At 38.5% G+C, this 22538-nt stretch overlaps 1 protein-coding gene across 3 annotated transcripts in view; it reads left to right on the top strand.

Moving 5' to 3' along the window:
- The window catches only part of aff3 (ALF transcription elongation factor 3), a 328454-nt gene that overhangs the window by 155193 nt on the left and 150723 nt on the right, over positions 1 to 22538 (top strand). For all 3 annotated transcript variants that reach the window (XM_016997240.2, XM_062975376.1, XM_008120270.3), the window contains exon 5: positions 17522 to 17558. In XM_016997240.2, the coding sequence (XP_016852729.2) occupies positions 17522 to 17558 (37 nt within the window). The remainder of the gene's footprint in view (positions 1 to 17521; positions 17559 to 22538) is intronic.

Here is a 22538-nt window from a genome sequence, read left to right as displayed (position 1 = left end):
TTCTTTCTCAACAAGTATGAAAGGCTTATAAAGCCACACAGTGATGGGCCCTAGAATGAAGTGAATCTTGATACATATTATTTAATATTCAGCACTGAAAAAGAGAAAGGCTTCTGTAAATATCTGACCATCTTAAAGTTTTTATACCATCTGAAATCAATTCCATGTATTCTGTAGAGATTGTACATTAATTCTGCTACATCTCCCAACATCTTTCGTATATAAGAGTATAAGAGAATACATTTCTGTAGCAAATATAAACAAAGTCATATGAAATGCTTAAGGCCTACTCGATATTTACCCATGAATATATGTTTTCAACTGTCTGCCAAGCTAGTAACATTTTCTTGGCAACTCTGACAGTTTTGGAAACGCTAAACATTTTTTCATTTCTCTTCCGTCCACATATATTCCACCATCTGTCAGGTTCTGGTGAATAGCCAGACTCATATCATATTCTTTATGGCTTACATTCTCCTTTGTTTTCTTTTCTTGAAATTGGTCCAAGATAATCCTAAGTTATGGCTACTGTTTATTTAAGTGTAGCATATAAACAACGTAGTGCACTTACTATTATCTTTTTAAATGCACTCTGTCTTCATAATGTGATTTTTAAAACATTGTTATTTTCCTCATCCCTTTCTTCCTCCAAAAAGGGACTTGTTCATTGATATCTGCATTTTCCTTTTTTAGCTTTTTCTCCCTTGATCTCCTTTCTCCACTCCCCAAAGGTAGTAGTTTGTTTTCATTACTATCAGGTGCCTGTCTGCTGTCAGTTGCAACCAGGGAACTAGCTACATTAGTCTTGCATCACCATTCAGAAATTAGAATCCACTATTCTTGGGTGAAGGAGGTTAATGCATTAATAAAGCCTGTACCTTGATTATCCACATTGTCTCTGTTTGCTGAGGCCAGGCCGGTTTTCAGACAATTGTCTTATCACATGGCCCACTGCTTTTGTTTAAGTGGCTAACTTTGAAATAGATGCTAATGCAAAGATAAGATAGGTTCTGTATTGGGGGGGGGGGGGGGGGAGACAAATACAGTGAAACCTTGACTTAAAAGCATCCCAATTTAAGAGTGTTTTGAGTTAAGTTACGTCAGCCCAGATTTCACTTTTACATAATAGTAGTGTTTTGAGTTAAGAGGTAGCATGGGAGGGAGCACCAGCACAAGAGTACAGAGCTTTAGGGTTTCAAGGAAGCAGCCTCTGTGTCTTGTCCATCCGTGCCTCGTGCTCTAGTCTGCTTTGGGAGATTGCAGTCCATTTTGTTCTTGTCCACTCTGAGGAACTTTGGGTTTGTTGATTTTGTATGATTTTTTTCCTGGTATGTTTGGCTTCATGAAGAGTGAGTTGCAACCAGAGAGAGCAAGAGAGGGAGGGAGGCTAGAATGAGTACAGTATGGTGGAAATGATGCTTCTGCCTCTTCGCTATGTGCTTTGTGCTGGTATCACTGTATAAGTATATGGGAAGGAGGGAGAGCACCTAGAATAAAATAGAGGATGCTATAAGCATCTGTCACAAGTGTTTTTCTTATATGTTGACCATCTAGCTCATCTCACTGACATCAGAAGTGATGTTACTTGCAAATCAGGCACTGCTAGATGAAAACTGAGATGCAGCTACATCAATATCCTCTTCCCCTTAGCAGGCAAATGTTTCTAAGAACTTTAAAGTCTTATCTCAATGTTTTGTTAGCAATTAATTATGTTCTATTAAGATATAATTATCTGGGTTTTTGGGTTACGGCTATTGTGTCTGTTAGGGCATTGCTGTTCATTTATATGAGCTGGGAGAAGGCTCCAAGTGGAAGACGTATAGAGATAGATAGATATAGATATAGATATAGATCCACACATCATTTTTTGTCTGTCATTCTAACTTCCTGATCCTTATTTTAATAATTTCCCAGATTTTGTTTAAGGATAAATAGTGTAGACTGAGACTTAAGGTTGGTTATCTTTCAGAAATACATGGAACTCTGAGGCAGTAAATATAGCAGAGCCATAGTTATATGAAAATAAATGTTTAAATGGCAGTTGCTAATAGTTGGCTACATATTACTGAAAAAGATAAGTGCCTGTCCTCAACTAATTCAAAGGGTTAATGCAAGCCTGAGACAGTAAGTTATAAATAGCATATTTTGTCTAGAGAAATGGTTGGTCTTTGGCCTTCATGTCCATTTTGTGAGTTTAGCAAGGGCATTTGTGTTGAAATGTAACTGATGACCTAATACCATTGATGCTTCTCTAGCTAATGTTAGATGGGCCAGTAGGGACTTTCTCCTTATTTGTGATTCATTTATTATGTCATCTACTTGAAGAGTGGCTCCGGATCATACAGTCTCAGGGTTGTGAAGAAAGAGATTTTGTCAATCTTATATATGAGAAATGAGATATGGAAAAAAAAAATAAAACATAGGAAAAATTATAATCAGCTCTTATGAAAATGTTTTGATCAGTCCTTGTAAAGTTCAGCTGTGCTTTATGCAAAAATGATTAGAGAGTCAAACAATGTCCAGGGGAGACACCATGCTGTAACAAGAGCAACAAAGATAAAACTGCTCACTCTTTTTATGACTTCTACATGTTTGAAACATTTGTTTCAAACATATTAAATTAAATCATATTAAATATGATTTTGAAATCTCTCTCCTTTTTTAAAGGAAATGACCCCTAGTTGGCCTTCCCTGCTTATTGCTATTCACACACCTGGTAAAGTGGAACAAAACAAATTTCCATTCACAAACAAGGTAAATAGTTACAGCTCTGCTATTACCATCTTCCCTTCTATGGATGGTGTTGTACTATGTTCCTACAAAGAGTTTTTAATGTCCAGATTTGCTAGATGTATGTGAATACAAACAAAGGGGGAAATTCTACCAAATACTTCCCAGCTGTAAATGAATATGTGGCTCATGGGTGGAGTCATGCAAGGATAATCTCCTGGCTATGCAAGGTCCACTCACATGAATGGAACACATACTAAAATAGGATTGACAGCTTCTTTGTGTTGTTTTTATGTGCTATCAAATCAACTTCAATTTATGAGGAACCTATGAATGAAAGATACCGAAGAGATCTTAATTTTGTTTTTGGACAAAAATATTATTCATTTCTTCTTTAATACACAGCTTTTGCTCCTTTCCTTCGTGCAGCTCTTAATATAGCAGTTTTATGCTTTTGAAGCTGAGTTGCAATGGTGGGCATTAGAAGATACTTAGCAATTATAGGATTTCTTTGAGGCAAAAAGCACACCTTTTGTTGCATAATAGGCTTCCATGAGTATTCTTAAAACACATCCATTGGCGTATTGGCATTCAGGTCACATTTTCTCAAAAACATGTTCCCTTCATTTTGTACTGTAGAGATCCCTAGGGGAAATAACACAAAACCTATTAAGAACAGAAAATTAAAAACTGAGTTAAATTGCTTTTTAACATTGCTTTTCAACTGAGACTGCTTAGAAGAAGAACCTTCTGACTGTCATCAGGTGGTCTTTTCATCCAAGAATTCATGTTAGCATTTTTTCATTAAATTATTTTACATTTAGGAGACTTCAGGTTTCTCAAAAAAATCATTGAGAAAAATTATGAGCTTTTATTCACTCTCTCTCTCTTCACCTCTCTATATGAAACCAGCTAATTAAAAAGTTGTATTAGCTGATAAGACTACTAATTATAACTCTTCCTAGCTAGAAGTGAAAGCCTTACATTATGTCAGTGAGGCAGGAATATATTTCAGGGTTTATTTGCCTTATCTATTGATGTGGAGATATAAAATAATTAATGTTTAGGGTGAAATATTTTTGAAAGAAATATAGTGCAACCTAAACAGATCTGAAGCATCCAGAATAAAATATCGAACTGGAATCATAACAAAGCCAGGATTGTGTGAGCTTTGCTCAAACAACTGGTTTTAGTACTGAAGCTCATCCCTGTTATGTGTGACTCTGGGCAAGTGCTGAATCCTGTGCAACCAAGGGCTTTATCACATTACCCTGTTTTCTCACAGCAATTGCACTGTTTAAGGAAATAAAAACATAAAGGAATGGAAACAATCAGTATCATACTTCTCCGTAATTGCACTATGTTATGCAACCACTCTTCCACACTGGCTTGCTGACCTTGTCTTCCCTACTCCTATCTTGGGAAAGGAAGACACCTTGCTGACCCTGACAAATGAGGAAGCAAGGATTCTGAAGTGAACAACTCATATGGAGTTTTTAAAAACAACAACACCCAAGGGCACTAATTAGATATTTTCTGCCTATGTGAGATGCTCCCATCAGTAGCAGCCAAAACACCAACAATTCACGCAAAGTCACAGGTTATCAAAGTCACCAATTCCAAACTTTTGATTCATCACAGGCATCCTCTACAACTCCAAGTGTGTGTGTTTTAAGTGAACTACTGACCATGGATTCTATTGCTCTTATTCTCATGCCTGGGCGTAAACTACCAGCCCCCTTTTCTCCTATCCAGAATATTCCAAGAGGGAGGGGAGGGCAAAAATGCTAGGAGGGAGTGGATATGAGAACAAGGATGAAGCAACCTTATTCTCCAAGGAGACAACGAGGAAGCTTGGCTGCTATTTCCCTGTAGTGACTTCCTTCTGCTTGGGGATAGGGAGGAGGAGAAGAAAACCATGTCCACTCACACCACATAGCTTTTGTAGCCCACCCTGCACCTGAGCCGTCAGGGGAGCCTGAGGTTGGACCTGTTCAGCATGTGATTGTTCCTGCACCTGACTTGTCAATGGACTCTGGGTTTGGGCCTGAGATTCCTATGCAGCTAGAGTTGGAGGAAACTGCTATCCCAGGTCAGCCAGAGTTTGGCTCAGAGGATTCTGGGAACAGGCACACAATGGGAGAGATCATCCAGAGTTTCGGGTGAGGTGTCATCTGTACGCAGATGATGTCCAGCTCTGTCACTCCTTTCCACCTGTTACTAAGGAGGCTGCCCAGGTCCTGAACCGGTGTCTGGCCGCTGTGTCGGACTGGATGAGGGCAAACAAATTGAAATTCAATCCAGACAAGACGGAGGTCCTCCTGGTCAGTCGTAAGGCTGAACAGGGTACGGGGTTGCAACCTGTGTTGGATGGAGTCACACTCCCCCTGAAGACACAGGTTTGCAGTCTGGGGGTTCTCCTGGACTCATCACTGAGCCTGGAACCCCGGGTTTCGGCGGTGGCCAGGGGAGTCTTCGCACAACTTAGACTTGTGCGCCAGCTGCACCCGTACCTTGGGAAGCCGGACTTGGTCACGGTGGTCCACACTATGGTTACATCCCGCTTGGACTACTGCAACGCTTTCTACGTGGGGTTGCCTTTGAAGATGGCCCGGAAGCTTCAACTAGTTCAACGAGCGGCAGCCAGATTAATAACTGGAGCGGCATACAGGGAGCATACCACCCCCCTGCTAAGCCAGCTCCACTGGCTGCCAATATGCTACTGAGCCCAATTCAAAGTGCTGGTTTTGACCTATAAAGCCCTAAATGGTTCTGGCCCAAACTACTTGTCCAAACATATCTCCTCCTATGAACCAACTAGGGTGTTAAGATCATCTAGAGAGGCCCTGCTCTCGGTCCCACCTGCCTCGCAGGCGCGGCTGGTGGGAACAAGGGACAGGGCCTTCTTGGTGGTGGCTCCCCGGCTGTGGAATGCCCTCCCCACTAATGTTCGACAAGCTCAGACTCTCCTAGGTTTCAGGAAAGCCGTGAAGACATGGCTATGTACTCAAGCGTTTGAGGAGTCACATCTGAGGTCGATATGACGTGAATCAAGGCATACGCGAAGGTGTTAGTGGATGAACTTAACTATATATGCATTTTAAATTTTATAATTCATGGTTTAATAGATTTTAATTAGAGTTTTAATTAATGCGGTACTGTTTTATTGTTTATGGATTCTGTTACTGTTTTATTGAATGTATTTTGGGCAATATAATTGTCGACTGTTGTAAGCCACCCTGAGTCCCTCAGGGTTAGAAGGGAGGGGTAAAAGTGATGGAAATAATGGTTTCAAGCCTGCAGCTTGAACCACATTCCTTGAAAGAGTCAGGGTCGGACCTTCATTTGCCAGATGGGTATTCTAGTTGGGATTCTAGTTGTAATAAGGCTAATGAGCTTGACAGAAAGAAAGCAATATATCAGCAGAGAAGAGAAAGGGAGGTTTCCAGGTGCAGGAAGAGGCTGTTATTAAGAAAGAATAATGAACAGACTTCCCACAGGAAGAGGCCTTGAGCTTACCTTTAAGAAGAGCTGCTTCTGTGAGAGATTCAGAGGTGGTAACTTTGCTCATCGAGAGAGAGATCCTGTTCCAAGAATCCTGTTCCATGTTTCTGTGAACTTTCGTATCAATTCATGCAGCCTTGTGCCTTGAGCTTTGTTCCAGTCTTTGTTACTGCTCTTGGGGATTTTTGGATTATCATTCCTGTAAGTTTGCGGTTTGGATTTCCTGCTTTAGTTAAGATCCTGTCTTGTGTTCCAGTATTGATCCTGTTCCTTGGACTAATCTTAGTGCTTTGATTCCTGCGTTCCAGTTTGATCCTGTGCCTTGAACTAATTTTGATACCTTGTTTGGACTAATTTTGATATCCTGTTTGGACTCTTCTTTTGTGTGACTTTCATAGACTCTAGCTTCAAGATTCTCAAGTATTTTGTACCTTGTGGACTTAAGCCTTATTTTATTGAATTTGAACACTGATTTGCTATTGCTTGCATATAATCTTCAATAAACAGCTTGCTTTGCTCATATTCTGGGGCTCCAGTGTGGTTTTGAGGTGCTTCTGCAGCCTAGGGGTGCAACAATAGCTGCCCTAATATCACACCTGTAATGGCACAAAACAATTGCACCATAAACAATAATAAAATGGTAGTGACATTACAGTCATTAGCCCACATCTATGGCAGGCATCCTCAGAGATTGTGAGGTTTTTTGGAAACTAGGCAAGTAGGGTTTATATATCTGTGGAAGGTCGAGGGTGGGAGAAAGAACTCTTGTCTGTTGGAGGCAAGTGTGAATGGCCCAATTGATCACTTTGATTAGCATTGAATAGTCTTGCAGCTTCAAAGCTTGGCTGCTTCCTGCCAGGGGGAATCCTTTGTTGGGAGGTGATTAGCTGGCCCTGGTTGTTTCTTGTCTGAAATTCCCGTTTTGTGTGTTGTTCTTTATTTACTGTTCTGATTTTAGAGGGTTTTTTAAAAAATACTGGTAGCCAGATTTTGTTCAGTTTCACATTTTCTCCTTTCTGTTGAAATTGCCACATGCTTGTAGGTTTCAATGGCTTCTCTGTGTAGTCTGACATGGTAATTGTTAGAGTGGTCCAGCATTTCTGTGTTCTCAAATAATATGCTGTGTCCAGGTTGGTTCATCAAGTGCTCTGGCACAGTGGGTTAAACTCTTGTGCTGGCAGGATTGATGACCTGGAGGTTGGGTTGCTGACCTGAAACTTGCTGGTTCGAATCCAACCCAGGAGAGTGCAGACGAGCTCCCTCTATCAGCTCCAGCTCCATGCGGGGAGATGAGAGAAGCCTCCCACAAGGATGGTAAAAACATCAAAACATCCTAGCGTTTCCTGGGCAATGTCCTTGCAGACGGCCAATTATCTCACACCAGAAGCGACTTGCAGTTTCTCAAGTCGCTCCTTACATGAAAAAAAACTGAAATTCCAAACGCATCCTTCTGAAGTGCAAAGTATTATACCAGGGAGATATGGGGGTAACGCAAAAACTAACCGCTTCATAAACAGCGACAACCAAATGACTTGATTCACTCTTTGTTGGTGTTAGTGATGGTTGTTTTATCCCGCTTCAGCTATCCCAGTTGAGTGAATGTTAAGAAACATGATAAGCAATTATAACAATTAATGAGAAGAGAGATGGGAGCTGGGGATGAAACTGTTCATTGTGTTTTCATTGATGTCGTAATTTAATCACATATCTGGAACTACAAGTAATATTTTTTTCTCATTTGTATTTAAAAATATAATATTGATGAAGTTAGCCCTAGGCTTACTGAACTACTCTTAACCTGTACTTCAGTTAATTACTGGCCTGACAGCTTAAAATTTGTGCTGCTTTAAATAGGCAATTAAAATTCACCAAGCTGTCCTGACTGTAGCCAAGCTTATTTGATATCATTCTAGAAATCAAAGTTAAATAACTCTCTGTAAATCTTCATTTTATTCACTCTGTATGTGCTATGCAGCAATAAATTGGTTTTTTTTAATGTCAAGATAGATATAACTGGTGACAATTGAATGAAGAAGTTAATAGTATTCAGAATATACCATTGTGGATATGGCTTTGTCTTCAGCCACTCTTCTGCTGAAGTTGTATTTAAGTGTAATCAGAATAGCTCTATTGTTTTACATTAACTACCACCACCATCCTGTGGAAACCTGGGATTTCTAGTTTGATGTGGCTTTAGATCTCTAAGTACTTCATGAAACTGCAAACCCTAGGCCCATCAAAGTGCTATCTATATATATAAAAGGGTAATGAAATTTCGGCCTAGGACAAAACAACAAAACTACACATCCCAGAAACACTAAACTTGGCAGCACAACCCCTCATCCATGCCTCTACGTTTATACAACAAAAAGAAAAGAAAAATAAAGTCCTAATTAGAGGGAGAGGAATAATTGTTTTTATCCAATTGCTGCCAGTTAGAAGGCTAAGCTCCACCCACTTGGTCTGCTGTCAGTTAGAAGGCTAAGCTCCACCACTTGGTCTCCTAGCAACCCACTCAGCCCAGGGCCACTTCAATCAGGCCTCTTGCACACTGCCTATAAAATAAGATTATCTGATTTCAACTGGATTATATGGCAGTGTAGACTCAAGATGAGCACCAACCCCCAGAGTCAGACACGACTGGACTTAATGTCAGGGGAAAACCTTTACCCTTTACCTTTACTACCCCCAATTCCTCAATACTTTATTTCCCATACCTCCATACTTCACCACAGCAACGCGTGGCCAGGCACAGCTAGTAACTGTATAAAGTGAAAGGTGATTTGTTGAAGGAGAATAATAAAGAAGGAGAATAAGGAAGTAGGAATTAATAGGAAAACTTGCCTAGTCAATATTTTAGATCAAGATCATTGATGAGTGTCATAGTAAGATTTTTCTAAATCCCGCTGCAATTCCTTAACATAAAATTTCCAGATTTATTACATGGAGGAAACACTGATATGAACTGAGTTTTGATTTCTGGTTACACAAGCCCACAAAATCAAACTGTTTGTAATAATCAGAAATGAGAGTTGCACAATTTAAATGTATTTTTATGCTGATTTAAAATATGTCTTTATTTTTTCTCATCACGTCAACTTTTTAAAATATGATGAATGGTACATTACAGCAGACTACTGTAAAGTCTGCACATTTCGCACCATATCGTGTAACACAAGCCAACAAGTATTTTTCATCCGATATAATTTTAGATCATTCTTATAGAGTTTTTTGCGCTGAATTCACATCTGTGTTTATTTTTTTTCTATCACATGTAGTTTTGCGATGAAGCTAATCAAATAATTAATGCATTTACACACTGATATCAATAGAATCTAATTAACTAATTACAATCCAAACAGAGTAATCAAATATAAACGGTACAACTGCAGTGTGCTTGCAAGTTTCAATTTCAGTCACTAAGGTAAGCTATCTATCTTTGATCAGAAATGTTTTGCAGTTGATTTTCTGGCATGTATGATTTCCTGATTTTCACAGTACAACATCCAGCAGTAGTCTCCCATCATGCTTGCATTCCACAAACCTTGGTAGCACTGCTCCATCAACTGAATATCTTGGAGGAAGCGTTCTCCCTGCTCATGATTTGCCATGCCAAGATTTTCAGGAAAGAATTCCAGGTGAGAGTGCAAGAAATGCATTTTCAGTGACATGTAACAACCCAGTTTCTAGTAAGCATTAACCAGATTATGGACTCCTTCTTTGTATGCTGGAGACCTGTGGCTACCAAGAAAGTTTTCACAAAGGCACTTGAATATTGTCCAAGACAAAACTGAAGGTAAAGTATGTCTTCAGTGAGTTATATATAACTATACCTGCTTATCAGCATTGCACAATCAGTAATAAGCTATTACACAATCGAGTTCCAATTGGTTGTTGGGTATTGCACAACAGGGATGCAATCATCTAGACCAGTGATTCTCAACCTGTGAGTCCCCAGATGTTTTGACCTTCCAGAAACCCTAACAGCTGGTAAACTGGCTGGGATTTCTGGGAGTTATAGGCCAACACACCTGGGTACCCACAGGTTGGGAACCACTGCTCTAGACCTACTCCTGGCTGGAGTAAGATAATATACTGATATAGGCAACTTACTTAGGTGGGCATATAATCAGTTAATTAGGGTTAAGGATTAATGATAGCCCTATACAACATGATATGGTACAAAACATAAAAGCAGTCATTATTAATATCAGTGCATAAATGCATTAATTATTCGATTAGCTTCATCGCAAAAACTACACGTCATAGAGAAAAAATAAACACAGATCCGAATTTATCTCAAAAGACTCTATAAGAATGACCTAAAATTATATCTGATTAAAAATACTTGTTGGCTTGTGTTATTAGATGGATTTCAATACAATATACAGGGAAGTGGAATAGGACATGCTATTTCGTTTTCAAAATTCAAAGGCATTTTAAAAGGCAGTCCCCAAGCTATGAACAAGAGAGGTTCTATAGGCTATATATAAAAGCAGTGGATAGCATAGGGAAGGGTTAACACCCTGTGGTTCTTGTTTTGCTGTCTGTGCCCCTGTTCAGAAGATTTCGCCTCACTTTCTGTCCCTGTGATCATGGGATTTTGAAAAATTTGCCTTTTTGTGGAAACAAGGATTGGTGAGAAGGCTTCACTGGAGACCCCTTTTCCCCATAATACTAACTCTCCCAGGAGTGAATTTCCCTTTCAAAGGGTAGATATCTCTCACTTCCTGTTCTCACTCCCGTTCTGAACTGTGAGCCATTTGTAAGTCAGATGTTTGTAACTTGAGGACTGCTTGTATATGACATCCTATATTTAACTACATGAATATTGGTTTTTTACACACATATTTTGTGTATTATTTTATTAGACTTTTGTAATGAGGTTTTGGATGCTAAGAATGTGAAAATCTACTGTTCCTGTTCCCATGTTTCTCAATTTTCCACTGTCATATTTGTTCCAATCTATTTCAGTATTTAGGAATTTGTATTTGTGTATTTTTGTGATATTTTTCATTGCCTAGATGTGCTTTTGTATGTTTTTCAAAAACACATGTTTTCATTCTTCAAACTCAGCATAAATTTTGCAAATTTGTATTTCTATACTGATATGACAACCTAAAAAAATCCTTTCCTCTCCATACTGGATATATTTTATGTGGCTATAGAAATATTTATGATAGGCAACATTTCCTTATCTTGATCCAGAATGATATATACTAAACGCACAATGATCCTTCTTGTTAGGAAGGAATCAAAATAGTTCTGAGGGAAACACAGACAGAGGTTACAAACATTTTTAGGTGATGTAATAGAAAACTGGAGAAGACAAGGAGAGGAATTGATATTGTACTGTATCGTAAGTGGAACAGATAAGGAAGATAAAGAAAATTCTAGTCAGTTGTTTATGTGGCAGGTGAAGAAGCAATAGATATAGTTGATCTGTTTGGAGACTACAAACAAAGAAAAAGATGGGGGAAAGATGAATGAATATAAAGTGTGCAGTGGGCCCCCAGTATCTTCTGTGGTTTGGTTCCAGGCTGCCCCCAAGATACCAAAATCCACAGTGAAGTAAAATGGCATCTCTTATATAAAACAGTAAACAATGAGATAAAAAATATGGTCAGGATTCTACATTTATTTCATAAATTTATGAATCCTTATCTAACCCTGTTAATGAGTTGAGAAGCATAGCTAAGCACTCTTAAAACTGGAAATCTGAAGTACTGTGCATATAGAACTGTATCTCTCATTTCCATTCAATTCCAAGGAAGCTGCTTTTGAACTAAACCAGTGTCTTCTGTCAGTAATGCAATGGATGAGAGTAAATAAATTGACATTTAATCTGGACAAGAGGGAAGTACTGTGCTAGCCAATCCCCAGGCAGATCAAGGAATAGAGATTCAACCTGTGCTGGATGGGGCCACACTCCCCTTGAAGTTTCAGGTTCTGCAGAGGAGGGCTTTCTCCCAGTCCCACTACCTTCTCAGATGTGGCTGGTGAAGCTTTATGAGAGATTTTTTCCTTTGTCAGCTCCCAGGTTATGTCTCTTCCATGGAAGGTCTTCATGGGTCCTACCTGCTATGTTTCCATTCACAGGTAAAGTTGTTTTTATTTAGATAGTATTTATTTATTTATTTATTTATTTTTCAAACTTATATGCCACCACTCCCCTAGGGCTCGGAGCGGCTTACAAGAACCGGCTAAAATCAACAATTTAAAAACATCTTAAAACATCTTTAAAATATCTTTAAAAAAACATCTTAAAACATCCTAAAAGCACCTTTTAATTTTGAATTTTAATATGGAGTTGTAGTGTGTATGTGAGTCGTGTGCTATTTTTTTCATATGTTTTAAGGTTATAAAATTTATAATTTCAGGTTATAAACATTCAAAACACTTCCGAAATGTATAAGAGCCAGCTATTGGGTGTATTGCTTTAACAAAGTTGGACAAGACAGAAACATGATCTGATAGACATTTCAGAGTGTTCACACACTGTGAAAACCAGATGAAATAGTGGCAAAGAAAAAGGCCAGAACTGGCTGTAAATGTTATTTTTTAGAACTACAGCTCCCATAAACCCCAGCCAAGAGAGTATGACTTGCCCGAGGTCACCTAGTTGGTTTCCATGGATGAACAGGGATTTGAACCCTGATCTCCAGAGCTGTGATCCATTACTGAAACCATTAAACCACTCTAGCAATTGTTAATTGTCTTATCAAACATTTATTCTAAGCATGAGTTGCAACACCATTAAGAGCAAGTCCCAATAAATTCAGGGTCATATGCTTTTCAATAAATAAGTACAGTACAGGACTACACATGAGACATTTTTCTATCATCCATGTTAGTAGATGATAACTGCATTAAATATAATTTAAGCAGTTGAAGGACCTGCTGCCAAAGGCAACTTGTCATTTGAAGTGAAAGAACCAATAGTGGCTTAGTGAATCCCCAAAGGACTTCTTGTTGCAGGTACTTCCAAAAATGTTGGTTAAATATCAAATAGATTTCAAATGCCCCCTCAACTGTAGATTCCCCAGGTGGCTTAAAACATCTCACCATATCTCAGCTTTAATATTATATGTGGGGGAAATAAATGACACTAGATATGAGTAACTGTGACAACAAATTGGATACAGAATTGTTGTTGCTTTCTCAAATCTACTGATAAGGCTATAATTTTGAACAAATGAAAATATATTCTGCTTTGTAGGGAGGGGAGACAAACTTTCATGTGTGTCACTTATTCTGTAACTCCATCAACTATTAACGACTAGTTTACTTTAAAAAGCTCATGAGTTTGGATATATAAGTCATTTAGGAAGCTGTTACTCCTTACTGACTGTTAAAACCAACCATATTTATGGTAATTAGCTTTATTGTTGTAGTTTGTTTTGTTTGAAGTGTTCTGGAGAAACACTAAAACTGTCTTTGAAAATAAAAATTGACATTGTTTATACTTTACTGAAATGGCATTTTGAGGTGTTGAAGGATGCATCTAAAGATCATGAGACCATAAATAATATACAGTAATGCATTCCCAGACATATGCAAATAAAAAATTACAGTCTTTACCATGTTTCTATTCTTTAAAAGTCTCATAATTGCTCTGAATTATTCAAGGCAAATTTGAGCTGACATGCTTGGAAGAGTTTGTACAATGTTTTGCCAAAATGATGAAGAAGTTTCATAAGAAAACATCACAACAATTGCCAGAATAATGTAATTGCACATCTCTTTGGCTAAGTGTATATGTCTGTGTTGGTCCACTAGAGACTGCTGCATTGAGCCAAAGCATTGGAGACTGCTAATGAATTTGACTAATGCTTATGCAGAGCTTCAACTGCAGCTTTTCACAACTAAATTAGTCTCCTTAACTAGTTATACTGTTTAAAAATTAATTAATTGTCCTTACTGCAGGTTTGCATGATTTATTTATTTTATTTATCATGTCAGAAGCGAATTAAGGGTACAGTTAATAAAAACACAGAGTTTAAAACGTGACATTATACCCTATTTCCTTTGGTCAGAAGCTGGCCACTTGGAGTGCCTCTGGTGTTGCTGTGAGAAGCATGTCACAGGGCTCAGGCTGCATTGTAGTGAGTGGTCTGTGGTTTGCTCTTCTCCACACTCACATGTTGTGGACTACAGTCTGTAGCCCCATTTCTTAAGATTAGCTCTACATCCTGTGGTTCCAGAGCACAAGTCTGTTCAATGCCTTCCAACTTGCCCAGTCTTCTGTGTACCCAGGAGGGAGTTTCTCATCCAGTATCAGCCATGGATTGAGATGCTGGGTTTTAGCCTGCCATTTTTGGACTCTTGCTTGCTGAGGTGTTCCTGCAAGTAACTCTGTAGAAAGCAGCAGCAATATGTAAATAGAACAACAATAAAAGGATTAAAAACAACAACAGTCAAAAGTACCATTATACTGTTTTTCAATTAATTGGACTTATGGTTCACTGTTTTAAAGTTTTGTCTTTATAAACTCTCTTGAGGAGGCTTCACCTTGAAAGATACTCTAAAAATAAAATGGAAGCAATAGTTAAAAATGTGTAATCCTAATTATAAACTTACTAATAAATGAGCATATTGTGCTGTAAATCTTGTTTATACTTGAATTTATTGCTCAGAATCCCACAAAATAAGTACCTTGATGGTGCTGCTGCCATAAGTAGAACCAGTGGGGGCACAGCAGAACTGCTATATGGGGAAGGCAAGGGGAATAAAGGCCTGTTATGCTAGCAAATGTGTGCAAGAACAATTGATTGTAGGCCTTGGCAATGTGAATGTGTGTTTTTATTATGCAGGTAAATTGATATTGTACCACAAACAACTAAATGAGTGAAGATAATATTCAACAACACATATCACCATTATTATTATTATTATTATTATTATTATTATTATTATTATTATTATTATTATTATTATTATGCACAGATATTCCTCATCAGCTATTACTTACATATACATAACGAATTAATATCTCTTTGCCCCAAACTTCAAATCCCAGAAGCCCTAGTCAGCTTGTTCAATGGTTAGGAATTCTGGGAGTTGGAGGCCAAAACAGCTGGAGGGCCGCAGTTTGAGGATGCCTGGATCAAAGTATAATTATACTGGTACAGTTATGAGGAAGTAAATGATACATGTTAAATTGAGCTATTTAAAATATTTAATTGTTAATGTATTACATCAGCCACTTTATAAATAATCAGTAGTGTAGTGTTGCAGTACTGCACTTTGAAGAGATTTGATGTTGTGCATTGACAGAAGAAAAGGGGAACTTGATGTCTTGGACTTTCATCATAAGGAATAAACAGATGTATAAAAGTTTTTGGGGTTGTTGTTGTTGTTGTTGTTGTGTGCCTTCGAGTCATTTCCGATGTCTGGCTGCTCTAAGGAGAATCTGTCATGAGATTGTCTGCATCTGACAGTCTCTAACACACCTTGGGTCTCCCAGTGGGTTTCTGGAACTCCATAATTGTAATCCAATGCTCAAACCACTACACCACGGTAGCCTGTGGTGTGTTATTATCTAAATTGTGTAGCAGTGCCCAGTTAACATTGTTAACATCAAGACTAATGCTGAGCGTCACAATCTTCTATAGCAAGCATTCTCAAACTTTTACAACCACTGAGCCCTTTTTGAAGCAAAAGTTTCTCATGGCACCCTAAGAAATGTTTATATATTTTATTATATATTTTATTATATCTGATGTATTTATATCAGGAATGGACAAACTTTTTGACCAACATAAATGTAACAATATTTCAGTAGAAGACCTCAGGGGCCGTCCAGCCCAACCCTCTTCTGCTATGCAGGAAAAGCACCATCAAAGCACCTCCAACGGATGGCCACTCAGCCTTTGTAATAATAATAATAATAATAATAATAATAATAATAATAATAATAATAATAATAATAGGAGCAACCCCAGGAATCATCCAGTTCAACTCCCTTCTGCTATGCAGAAAAAAACACAAAGCACCCCCAACAGATGGCCACCCAGTCTTTGGGAGGCAGGAGGCTTTTGGGAATGAGGGAGGGGAGAAAAAAAGCTCTTGGGGTGAGGGAAGCGAGGAAACTAGGCTTTTGGCAGCAAGGGGGTTGAGGGGAAAGGGCTTTTGGCAGCAAGCGGGGGAGAGGGAGGAGCAGGCAAGAGGAGGGAAAGCAAGGAGGGGAGAGAGGAGAAGAAGGGAAGCATGGAGTCCCTCAGTATACACTGTGGAGCCCCATGGGCTCCATGGAGCACACTTTGAGATCAGCTGCTCAATAGAATGGTGACTGACCTCACCAACCCCATTCAATCATTGAGCCCACCAGTGAGACTACTCTCAGTGAGTGTCCCTAAATAATCAATCAGTAATCAATAAATAAATAAATCAATAAATAATCAAGGAGCCCCCAGATGGCGTAGTGGACTAAGTGACTTGAAGGTTGGGTTGCTGACTTGAAAGCTGCCAGGTTCGAATCCCACCTGGGGAGAGCGTGAATGAGCTCCCTCTATCAGCTCCAGCTCCATGCGGGGACATGAGAGAAGCCTCCCACAAGGATGGTGAAACATCAAAACATCCGGGCGTCCCCTGGGCAACGTCCTTGCAGACGGCCAATTCTCTCACTCCAGAAGCAACTCCGGTTGCTCCTGACACGAAAAAAAAAATCAATCAGTAAGGTGAAATCTTCTGAATGGGGACACAGGCTGCAAAAGAACCCTTGTTTGTAACTTGGGGATTGCCTGTATAAAGTCTATATGGTGTGCATTTTCTCATTGAATAATGAATGATTGAGTGGATGTTCCATATAGACACTTTTTATCAACATGTTTTTCAGAAGAGCACATAATTTTGTATGCAGTATTTTTTCACTTAAATGTATTGGAAGTGTTAGAAATGTACATATATTGAAGGTAGGATCAGCTTCACCCCATTTCTAGAAATTGACATATTCAGAGGGACATGTGAACTCAAGTAACTTGCATGTGTATGTGCCTTCAAGTTGTATGTTGATGTATGGCAAGTCAATGAATTTCATAGGGTTTTCTTAGGCAAATTTACTTACCCCCAATTCTCCCCCTGCCAGGAGAGACATGCCCACTGCAAAATCAAACTTTTTCTTATGCTCATCAGACTAGGAACCTCCATGGGTTTTATCCATGAAAATAAGTGATCACTAGATTCATAATGAAGCTGTTTGCTATTCCTATTGGGTAACATTCACTGTTCTGCTTCGTGGTTTTAATTGATCTGCTAGTGTAACTATTTCATGTTTTTGCTCTTTTAGGACTCACAGCATGTTTCTACAGGGCACAACAATCAAAGTAAGACTAACTTTCACTTTGCAACAGTATTTGATGGAAATATTGATCTTATGTGAACAAGATAAATTGATATGGGAGAGGATTTGACAGCTATTGTTGTATTTTAAATATGAGTTCAGAAATAGAGGAATAGGTCCTATACTTGGGATGAATTCTCCTCCTTATATCCTGCTGTTAGGTAATTGAGCTAGATTTTTTTTTTAAAAAAATGTGTTTTGTGCTTCCCTTTCTAAAACAATGACAACTGTATACACTAAAAGTATTGTATTTACATTTTGCTACCAATATACCTAAAATGCATAAAACTCATTTTGGTTTCTTTATTAATTGGTTGTTATGAATTCATTAATATTTCACAATGCTGATTAATAAAGTATAGGACTATACATATATTTTAGATCATATGATAACTTAAAGAGGTAGAGCTGTACTTATTCCCAATTCCGATCACAAGGGTTAGGAAACCTCCTTAACAATGTGCAAGATGGGAGGCTGATGGTAGTTGGAGGGAACAGCAAATGTTTCTTTGGGGAAGTATCCTAGACAACTTAGGATAACAGTACACCCTCTACAGCAGGCATGGGCAAACTTTGGCCCTCCAGGTGTTTTGGACTCCAACTCCCTCAATTCCTAACAGCCTCAGGCCCTTTCCTTTTCCCCCTCAGCCACTTAAGTTAGGAATTGTGGGAGTTGGAGTCCAAAACACCTGGAGGGCCAAAGTTTGCCCATGCCTGCTTTACAGCCTTTTGCCTCTACCTGAAAACTGACTCCAGTACATTTCCCAGACTCCAGAACTTGAAGCTGTATAAGGCATGAGGAGCGATCTCTGGTTGAGAATTTTAAATGTCCTTCTCCAAACTGACACACTCAGGGGTCCATGGGATATTGTAGCAATAGGCTCAAGATATTTATTTCAGAACCACAGTAGCCTAGATTACTGGGCATTTTATAAGAAATAAAAAGCCTTAACACTTGCATTTCATTCAATTCCTTCTTCAGTTCTTAAAGTATAATTACACTTTTATCTGTAGACTACCATAGTGCTTTCTGTGCACTCTGCAATTATTAATTTAATAGGTCTCCTAACAATAAGTGTTCCTCCTTTAAGAGAGAGATAACCAAAAGAATATTCTAAATAACAGAAATTAGATTACACAGAAAACCAAAGAAAACATTGACTTTGTTTTTGATGTTACTGGCTGGTGGTTAAAATTAATCCAGATATTTGATAAATATATTTATGAAATATATGTCCAGGTGATATTTTGTTTCTGTTTTGCAATTGGATATTTTATATATCAGTTTTCCCAGGCATTTCAGGATCTGTCCTGTAGTTTGTCCTCAGACAGATGCCTCACATCTCAGTAGAGACATTATAACTAGGTATTTATGGACTTAGCAGTACACTCCTGCAAATATTTCTTCAGAAATAAGCCCAATTGACCTCAGTTGGATTCACTCCAAAATAAGTAGAAATATGAATAGAGGTTGACACAATTACAGCCAGTGGCTCTGATATTAGAAGGTCGGTTTTAGACTGAGAGCACTCCTGCCAACCTAGCAGTTCGAAAACATGCAAATGTAAGTAGATAAATAGGTACCAATCTAGCAGGAAGGTAACAGCGCTCCATGCAGTCATGCCGGCCACATGACCTTGGAGGTGTCTATGGACAACGCTGGCTCCTCGGCTTAGAAATGGAGATGAGCACCAACCCCCAGAGTTGGTCACGACTGGACTTAACGTCAGGGGAAAACCTTTACCTTAAAATGAGCTATCTGAGGAGGTAAACCTACTGGGGGATGTTCAACACCTTGGAGAGTTACTTTAAAATTTAGACCAGTTTACCATGTTACAAATCAAAGAACAGCATCTCGACTCCAGCCCAGAAGAGTACAAATACACCTTTGGTAATTTCCTCTCACTGCTACTAGTTCCTTGTAGCTCAAGAGAGAAGGTAACTTTCAGAAATGGCTCAGGAAGATATGTTTTAGGGGGAACTCTTTGGCCTCTGCTCTGAGAACATTAGTTATTTCAAAGCAATAATGTTATGCAAGTGCCTAGGTATTAATAACTTTTCAGTATTACTGTAGTCTGCAATATTATTTTATTTGTTAAGCACAGAAAATACAGACATATGTAAAATAGACAAATCAGAAAGGTAAAAAATAATATACTTCAAAATTATAATCGCTAGTCCAACATTGATTGAAGTTTGCAGACTGTCCTAAAAATTAAATCACTAGGCCAAAAGGCAGCCTAATTACTAGCCTAAGTTTGGGAGCAAAACATTTATAGAAGAGATGTATGGGTTTGTTTTTGTTTTTTTGTTTTTTTTAAAAGTATCTTGCATCTATCTATATATATAAAAGAGTGATGGCATCACGGCGACCCACAAAACAACAAAAGTACAGGCCCCCCAACCTCGAAATTTGACAACAGAACCCATCACCCACGCCTCAGGGTTGATACAGCAAAAAGAAAAGAAAAATAAAGTCCTAATTAGAGGGAGAGCAATACTTGTTTTTATCCAATTGCTGCCAGTTTAGAGGGCTAATCTCTGCCCACTTCGTCTCCTAGAAACCAATTCAGCCAAGGGACAGCCAGGGTTCAGTTAGGGGACAGGCAGATTTAGGCCTCACTTAGGCTTCTTCCACAGATTATCTAATTTGCACTGGATTATATGGCAGTGTAGATTCAAGGCCCTTCTACACAGCTATATAACCCATTTATAATCTTATATTATCTGCTTTGCACTGGATTATCTTGACTCCACACTGCCATATAATCCACTTCAGTGTGCATTTTATACAGCTGTGAAGAAGGGGCCTCATATAATCCAGTTCTAAGCAGATGATTTAAGATTATCAATATACAGTAGAGTCTCACTTATCCAACATAAACAGGCCGGCAGGATAAGTGAATATGTTGGATAATAAGAAGGGATTCAGGAAAAGCCGATTAAACATCAAATTAGGTAATCGTTATACAAATTAAGCACCAAAACATCATATTATACAACAAATTTGACAGAAAAGGTAGTTCCACGCACAGTAATGTTATGTAGTAATTACAGTAGAGTCTCACTTATCCAACACTCGCTTATCCAATGTTCTGGATTATCCAACGCATTTTTGTAGTCAATGTTTTCAATATATCGTGATATTTTGGTGTTAAATTCATAAATACAGTAATTACTACATAGCATTACTGCGTATTGAACTACTTTTTCTGTCAAATTTGTTGTATAACATGATGTTTTGGTGTTTCATTTGTAAAATCATAACCTAATTTGATATTTAATAGGCTTTTCCTCAATGCCTCCTTATTATCCAACATATTCGCTTATCCAACATTCTGCCGGCCCATTTATGTTGGATAAGTGAGACTCTACTGTACTGTATTTACAAATTTACCACTAAAATATCACAATGAATTTAAAACACCGACTACAAAAACATTGATTTTGAAAAGGCAGACTGCGTTGGATAATCCAGAACATTGTATAAGCAAATGTTGGATAAGTGAGATTCTACTTTGATATGAAATAATTTCTGGGATAGAATAATGCAGAACAATATAATCTCTAAAACCAGGACAGTAAATAAAGAAATAAAGAAAGTAAATAAAGCAGTGAAATTGGAAATTCCACAAAGGAAACAATCAGGGCCAGCTACCACCTCCCAAGAAAGGATTCTTCCAGAAAGGAAGCTGCGAAGGCAGCGAAGCACTGTGTATTACCAAAGTCATTATTATTACTATTATTATTATTATTATTATTATTATTATTATTATTGTGTTGCGGTCAACCGTGAAAATGAATACAATCTGGCTCCAAGTATTCAAAAACACTAAAATCAGAATATATAAAAATTAATGTGGTATAATAAAACAGAACAATACAATCTCTAAAATCAGAACACTAAATAAAGAACAACACTCAGAGGAAACAGCCAGGCTTTAAAGCTGCAAGGCCATTACATCCTAATCATTTTTCCTAATTGCAGCATTCATACTTGCCTCCAAGAGACAAAAAAACCCAAAAAAAAAACAATCAGAAATATTGTATATTCACAACTTTTAGGAAATAATATCCCCTGATGGCGCAGCGTGTTAAAGCGCTGAGCTGCTGAACTTCTGGACCGAAAGGCCGTAGGTTTGAATTGGGGGAGCGGAGAGAGCCCCCATTGTTAGCCCCAGCTTCTGCCAACCCAGAGTTCAAAACATGCAAATGTGAGTGCATAAATAGGCACTGCTCCGGTGGGAAGGTAACGCCGCTCCATGCAGTCATCCCACATGACCTTGGAGGAGTCTACGGACAACGCCGGCTCTTCGGCTTAGAAATGGAGATGAGCACCAACCCCCAGAATCAGACATGACTGGACTTAACGTCAGGGGAAAATGTTTACCCTTTACCTTAACTACCACCAATTCCTCAATACTGTATTTCCCATACCACCATACTTCGCCACAGCAACGCGTGGCCGGCCACAGCTAGTTCTTTTATAAAACGAAATAAAGGAAAAGATGTAATCAATGGAAATCTTCCCTTTTCCAACTATATTTCACATCTCTCCTACTGCATGCCCATTGAAACTTTCATGGTGACATGAAAACAATAAGTAATCTGGCTATTCAGAAATCTTTCTTAACTACAATGTGATCCTTTTATCTGTGGATCTAATATCCATGGTTTCACTTACTCATGCTGAAAAAAAAGATCCCTTCTTGGAGTGTTTGTGAACCTGACTAGGTCATCCAGTGCTATTCTATAGTATCCTTCCAGCCCAAGTAAAGTCAAAATATAGAGTTTACTATTATATGGAGTTTCAGGTATCTATGAAATGTATCCCCAATGGGTGCAAGGGTCATGCTGCTTTGTCATTTCAGAGCATCTAACACGGGCCTGAGCAAACTTCAGCCCTCCAGGTATTTTGGACTTCAACTCCCACCATTCCTAACATCCACAGGCCCTTTCCTTT

Source organism: Anolis carolinensis, chromosome 3 (genome assembly GCF_035594765.1).
Source record: "Anolis carolinensis isolate JA03-04 chromosome 3, rAnoCar3.1.pri, whole genome shotgun sequence".
NCBI classification, from domain to species: domain Eukaryota; kingdom Metazoa; phylum Chordata; class Lepidosauria; order Squamata; family Dactyloidae; genus Anolis; species Anolis carolinensis.
This window is presented reverse-complemented; position numbering and strand designations above follow the sequence as displayed.